Below are 7,074 nucleotides of genomic sequence, written 5' to 3' on the forward strand. Positions count from 1 at the left end.
ATATGTCAGTCCTTTTTGTGCTAAAACATGTAATTCTCCCCCTTTTTTAAATTGTAAAATAAGGTCTTCCAAAGCGAACACCTCTGAATTAATAATCCTGGCTTCACCACAGGCCCCAGGGAAGCATTGGATGTGTATAGCATGTGCTCTGCTAACTGTGGCATACATGTCCCCGTGTCTTGTTCTTTCCCTTTGGCTGATGTTGATTTTCTCTGTGCAGGTGTTTGTAGCCAATCCTAACAAGACGCAGCCCATCCTAGACATCCTCCTCAAGAACCAGACCAAACTTATAGAGTTCCTCAGCAAGTTCCAGAATGACAGGACCGAGGATGAACAGTTTAACGATGAGAAGACCTATTTAGTTAAACAGATCAGGGATTTGAAGAGACCAGCTCAGCAAGAAGCCTAATTTCCTGTAAACATCTAAAATATTAAATCCAAATTCAGCATTTGCTGTTAGCTATTCAGCATCAGGCACTGTTATCAATTCATGAGGAACATTACTGCTAATCTGCTGTTAAGTGAACGGTTTTCATTTTACCTTGTTTGTTTTTTTTAGTCCAAGTTGGAGAACGTAGCTGCTGCTTTCTTGCACACTAGAGCACACGTGGACTTTTTCTTGATCTTTGTGTCATTTCAGAATTCAAAGACTCCGTTTGCTGTAGAAGTTCTGAACATGGCTAGGTTCATGAAGGCAAATGCATAGATGATAGTGTGTGTTAGGGGAAGAGGGCACTGATATTATCAGAGCAGGCCTGCTTGTTTGCATTTATCTTTGTTAAAGATCTGGGTGTGGATTCTTGGTAAGATTATATGCCTTCACTAATGGAAGACTGTGCAGAGCTTTATTTGAAATCATAGGGGAACTATATCCAAGATGTGAGCTTCTTGGGTGGATAAAGTTGACACACGAATAAATTGATACTGAAACTTAGCAGCTTCTCAAAATTGTGAAGCTTCGTAAGGTCATAAGGAAAATGTATATATGCTTTTCACAGCTTTCTAGAATTTTTTGACATTTGATTTTCTTGAGACTTGTAAACCTGGATATGTTGAAGGGTATTTGTTAATTTTACTTTTTGAAGGTATTTTAAAACAGTAGAGCTAGCAACGACACCTCGCATTTCATTTCAACAATGCTTACAGTTTCCTTTTGTATATAATTCTTAGAATGCTCATTTCTTTTAAATGATTTAATTTGTACAGCAGAGGAATGTTATTGTATTAGTATGTAACTATTACCTAATATTGAGTTTTTGCAAAAAATGAATGCTCATAATATGTAATTGAAATACTTCAGATCACCTGAAAATGCTGATTTAAGTATCACAGCATTAAAAGAAAAAGTAAACCAGTCCTTTGTATTCAGTTATCCAATGGGGTGCCATCAGTAGGCTACAATACAGATCTGGAACTCAGTCAGCTACACTTTCCTGCATAATATTGGCCTTACTCATTTAAAATGAGTCATGAGTTCTCCAGATCCATGAATGATACCGATTATGCTAAATTAACGCCGATTCTTTGTGTGTGGGGGAGACCTCTGTAGAGCACCTTTTCTTTCTTAAAGTAATCCAGTACAATAGTTGTGAAACTGAATAATTAAAACTTTGGCTTCTCTTAGGAAAAGAAGAGTTCCTAGTCATAGGTGTCCTATGGGGAAATTTATTTTTTTTAATGTCCTGTTCCTTAATGCTGCAAATTATCAGTATTTATAAAGTAACTGATTTTGCACCACATTTTTGTTACTGTGACCACGGCAGAACAACGTCTCCTAGAATATATCTATGTAAAGTTATTAGAATGGTATCTGTTCATCTTAGTGATATGAAGATCACAACTAACAACTTACAAATCAGAGTTTGTCAGTTCGAATTCAGCATGGCTGTAGCTGATTAAGAAATTTATATAATTATTCTTTGCTAGCCTCTCTTACTAATTGAATTATTTATCAGCCAGTAAAGTGAGACTCCCAATTGATGTTTCAGCGGCTTTAAGATCTCCTTCTAGGAGCACCAGTTAGGAAAACAGCTCCAGAAAACATAGATATATTTTATTCTGTTTAATTGAAATGGCAGTCTACACTTATAATTGGTTTTCCTGAGGCTGTCTTTACCAAAATCTGTGTAAAATAATTCATGTTTTTCTATCGGAACTAGAGAAAGCAATCCAAGCTCCTTGAAATGAAAATATCCAAGATGTTTAGGAAGGCAGACTTGGCTGCAATGCATCATTCTGGTTCTTGTGGTCCAGTGCTGGGTATCCGGATTCCGTGTGCAAACATTAATTACACCAAGTGGAAGAAAGGTTTCCTTGCCAAGCTGGTTCTTAGAACTTGAAACAACAGCTTCCACTTTGGCAATGCTGTCATAGCACTAGAGCCTTTGTGTGGAAGACAGGGGTGCAGTGTGTCAAAGAAAACACTGATGTATTACTATTGCATTGGAATCTGGGGATAGTTAAGACTTTGGGGTTTTTGTTGTTAAAATGTGAAAACATTCAAAGTTGAAAAGTTGCATTTGAAGTTATGATCATTTAATATATTCATATTACCAAAACTATTATACTGGAAGTGGTTTCTTTTTGTGTTATAAAGGTTTCATTTTACATAAGTCAGTTACTCAATGTGTGATTTTTTAACCCTTAAAAAAGGTGGAGATGTATACAATTGTTAACAATGCCATGGAAGCATTTCCTTTCTCTTGAGGAAAAGTAAATTTCTTATCAGATTATCTGGCTGGCCCTGTAATTTAAATTAAAATAAAATTTTGGAGAAACAGCATTGTCGGTTTTTTGGTTTTATGATGTCATAGATAAATTCATTTGTGTCACTGTGAACACCACCATCAGGAGACACAGTAGCACAAAGTTTGTCACAAACTGTACCCGGGAACAGTTAATACACAAGCCTCTAAGTCTTTTTTTTCCCCTTCGAGGTTTTATTTTTGTTGTCAAAAATGTGGTTTTCATTTAGGTCATAGCTCCCTGGCCTTTCCTTTCACAGTTAAGTAGTATTAAGCCTTATGCAAGCGTTGCTTCTTAGACCGTAGCATTTGGGGAGTAGATCCTGTTGCTGGTTCTGTGATTATTAATACGCTAAGATAAAAGTGAGTACTTGGCAGGACTCTTTATAAATTACTTGAGTGAAATTATATTTTCTTTTTTTTGGGGGGGGGGGCGGTGCTGTGTTGGATCTTAGTTGCTGCCTTGAGGTGCGGGAGCTCAGTAGTGGCCCTGCGTGGGCTTAGCTGCCTAGCAGCACGTGGGACCTTAGTTCCCCCACCAGGGATTGAACCCGAGTCCCCTGCATTGGAAGGTGGATTCTCTACCCTGGGACCACTGGCGAAGTCCCTTGAGTGAAACTATAATGAAGGTTGAAAGAACTATGGAAGGAAGCACAATGTTAAACGGCACCTGCAAGGAGGTCCGTCCTCCAGGCCACCTGCTAAGACGTGGCACACAACCCTGCCCTCGAGGTTTATTGTAACCCTTGTCAGCGGATGGGGTCTTCATCCTCCCCGACGTGTTCTTGCCAAAAGCACTCATCTGAAATCTGAATAACAGCGTTTTGCTTGTTATAATCTCTTATAGGTAGTGCAACCCACGTGTCTGTCGCGCTTCTCCAAAGACGACGGGACCAGGCGACGCTGCCGCTCCTGAGGGTGAGCGGGGAGCCGCGCTTCGCGCGGACGGAGAGTCCACACCGAGGCCTGGATTCGGGCTCTCACGCGAGTTCCGCTTCCTCCTGCAGCCCCCGCCCCGCCCCCCGTCCCCACGCCCGCAGCTGAAGTTACCCGGCTTCTCCCTTCATCTGTGACGGTCAAACAGACCGTGGTGGCGAAGGCGCGAGGAGGGCGGCCGCGCTCACGCGCTTGTTCTGGTAGCGGGAGTCCCCGCGCCCAGCGCGCCCCGCAGAGGCCCCGAGGCGGGGCACCGGCCACTCCTGTGTCCTCCCCACACCTCACGACCCTCCCGCCAGAGAAGTGAAGGCACGAAGGACGAGGTGAGACTCCCCACCACAGTCTCAAGGTGCTCCCTCCCGCCGAGCGGCGACCCCGCTTCCGGCGCCAGCGCGCTCTTCCGGTCCCTCGCAGCCGCCGGGCACTTAGCCCCAGACGGTTAACGCGACCAGAGACTTACACCTTCTCGCGGGCACTGCCGCCTCCCGGAGTTCACGCCTTCCGGGGCGCCGGCTGTTGCTTCGCGGGCCGCGCGGTCCCGCGCTTGCACGAGGCCCCACAGTGACCCTCGGGGGATGGCGCAGCCCGGGTCCCCGCGTGGCCGTCGGGCGGGGGCCGCACACCGGACCTCGGCTCCGGTCCGCGCTGCGGCGGTAGGGTGCAGCGCGTGCACGGAAGGCCGGTGTCCGCGCGCTGCCCGGGGACCCTCCCTCGGTCCCCAAGCGTCAAAACTGCTAGCAAAAGGGAAATTCCCAATCCCCTCATGCTCTGCCCGCTTCCAAAAGAGTTTTTTTCTTTTTTTAGTAAAGTATAGTATAACCCTACAAAATGATTGCACAGTTGGGAATCGGGGCCAGAGTTAGGAAATGTCCGGGTCTAAATTAGAATTGAGATGGGGATCAGTGTGGAAGGGACTAGGGTGGAATCAACTCTGGGCCTCCTTCCCGTTTTCCTGCACTCAACGCTTTACCTTTAAAGATCCACTAGGTGGCAGTAGAGCTCTTTGTTTTCAGCGGCTGCCAAGCCTGGGGCATGGGGCGTCCGGAAAGCAAAGCCAGCCTAACCAATGTGAAGGGACCCAGGGATCCTGTGGCAGGTGGGTGCCGCGGGTCCCGGGCTTCCTGAGTGCCGTTCTGAGCAAAAAGGAAGAAGCAGTCAAGCGAGGCTGTTTAAAAAAAAAAAAAAAAGGATAGGGCAGATGTGTGATAAAGATATGAAGTATGATAAGGATAGTAAAGTGTGAAGGGTAGGATTTACATGATGGGTATATGGTTGTTGTGTTTTTTAAGAAACGTTACTTTTTAGAAGCGTTTTAGTTTTACAGAAAAAAATTGCAAAGATAGTATAGAGAGTTCCCTTATACCCCGCACCTGGTTTCTCTGTTATTATTAACATCTTAAATTAGTATGGGACATTTGTCACAATTAATGAACAAATACTTACGTGTTATTATCAACTAAAGTCCATACTTTATGCAGGTATCCTTCGTTTTCCCCTAATGTCTTTTTTTCTCTGCCGGGACCCCATCCAGGATCGCACATGACATTTAGTCATCATGTCCCCGGGGGCTCCTCTTGGCTGTGCAGTCTCAGACTTTCCCTGCTTTTGATGACAGTTTTGAGGAGCACTGGTCAGGCATTTTGTAGAATCTCCCGTAGGTGGGATTTGTCTGATGTTTTCCTCGTGATTCGAATGAGATTATGGGTTTAGGGGAGGAAGACATCCTCATCACAGCATATCAAGGATGCACAGTGTCACCAGGACCTATTCCTGTCGATGCTGACCTTGATCTCCTGGCTGAGCTAGTGTTGTCAGGTTTCTCCAATGCAAAGCTGCTCTTTCATCTTCCCTCTTTCAATTCTGTCCTCTTAGGAAGCAGTCGATATAAGCAGCCCACACTCAAGGGGTGGGGGTTAGGCTCCATCTCCTTAGAAGCAAGTACCTACATATATTTCTTGGAATTTTTCTGCATGGGAGCTTTGACTCTCCTCCCCCCGTTATATCGTTTTCCCCTGTAAAATCCTTTCAGTTTTCTGCCTGAAACGTTTTGTGCTTGAAACGTTTCATAATAAAACGAAACAAAATCACGGATCCAAAAAATGGCTGAGGGTAGGGTGTGGTGTTCACCCAGCGTGTGTGGCTGAATGCAAGGTGAAAGGCCACTCCGGTGTTCAGGATGTGAGGGGACAGAGCAGCACATGCAGCATCTTCACCACTGCACGTGTGTGTCCAGCACACGTACCAGGTCCAAACCAGAACTCATGCAGGCCTCCCACCCTCCAGGCTCAGGGCTCTGGTTGCTTAAATCAACAGTCATCCTTGACTCCTTGCCTTGTCTCCCACCATCTCCTCCCATCCAGTCAACAGCAAATCCTGTTGGTTCTGCCTCCAAATGCTTTGGTCTCAAGGTTTCAGGTCAGACGTCCTTGCAACAATTATAACAAGACTTCTAAAATTATAAGAAAGCTTTTTTCCCTTCTTAGGAAACAGACTTAGAAATTTAATTGTATGATGATGCAATACATATCAACTTTATTTTTGTGGTAACTAGTAGGTAAATATTGGGCTGGCCAAAAAGTAAGATGTTACGGAAAACCCAAACGAACATTTTGGCGGCCCAATGTTTGCTAACCATCTCCATCTAAATCTTCCTAAAGCACCCATGTCAACATTCTTTCAAGGTTCTTCAGTAACTGCCAACAGTCCTCATTAATACTGACTGAGTGATTACCAAGCATTTTACAAGGGCTAACTCACTTAATCCTCGTAACACTCAGATGGTTAGGCCCTCTGTTATCCTGATTTTACAGAAGAGGAAACAGAGGGACAGAGAGGTTAAGCCACTCAGCCAAGGCCACACAGCAGTAGGCGGCAGAGCCGGAAGTGGACTCAGCAGGCAGCATCTCTCTTCTTCTTTCTCAGTCTTACACTCTACATCCTCTTCCAAGTGCCTGCCTTCCTCCAAAATTAACAAGAGCAGATAATTGAGGCCCAGTGAGCAGTGGCAAAGTGGGTCTCAGAATCTCACCCACTCTGACCAACTGTTTACATTAAACGCCCAGGAGGAGAGGCCGTTTGTCTGGCACCCTTCTCACAGGTTCCTGGAACCATGAGGCAAGGCTAAGAGCAGCTTCTCAACCTGAAATGAACATGCCACTGGGGGGGGGGGGGGGGGGGCGGGGCGGGGGGCGGGGGTGTGGCCTTGATTAAAAGCTGATTCGCATCCAGTCTGTCTGGGATGAGATCCTACTTTTCTAACAAGCTCCCAGGGTGCTACGGCCCCACGACCACACCTGGAAGAGCAAGAGAGGGCAGGTGACAGCTGCAGGTGCCAAGAAACAAGTGTGGATTACCCAGCTCCTGGGGTTGGCCGCAGAACCAGCTGCTGGCGAGG

The 7,074-nt window shown here is 45.5% G+C and overlaps 1 protein-coding gene across 1 annotated transcript in view; it reads left to right on the forward strand.

The window, feature by feature from the left end:
* Positions 1-2,801, forward strand: part of CAB39 (calcium binding protein 39) — an 85,523-nt gene extending 82,722 nt beyond the window's left edge. Inside the window, exon 9 of the mRNA XM_079925226.1 lies at positions 221-2,801. Within this exon, the coding sequence (XP_079781352.1) occupies positions 221-409 (189 nt within the window). The 3' untranslated portion in view covers positions 410-2,801. The remainder of the gene's footprint in view (positions 1-220) is intronic.
* Positions 2,802-7,074: the final 4,273 nt, after the last annotated feature.

Source organism: Stenella coeruleoalba, assembly GCF_951394435.1.
Source record: "Stenella coeruleoalba genome assembly, chromosome: 6".
Lineage (NCBI taxonomy): Eukaryota > Metazoa > Chordata > Mammalia > Artiodactyla > Delphinidae > Stenella > Stenella coeruleoalba.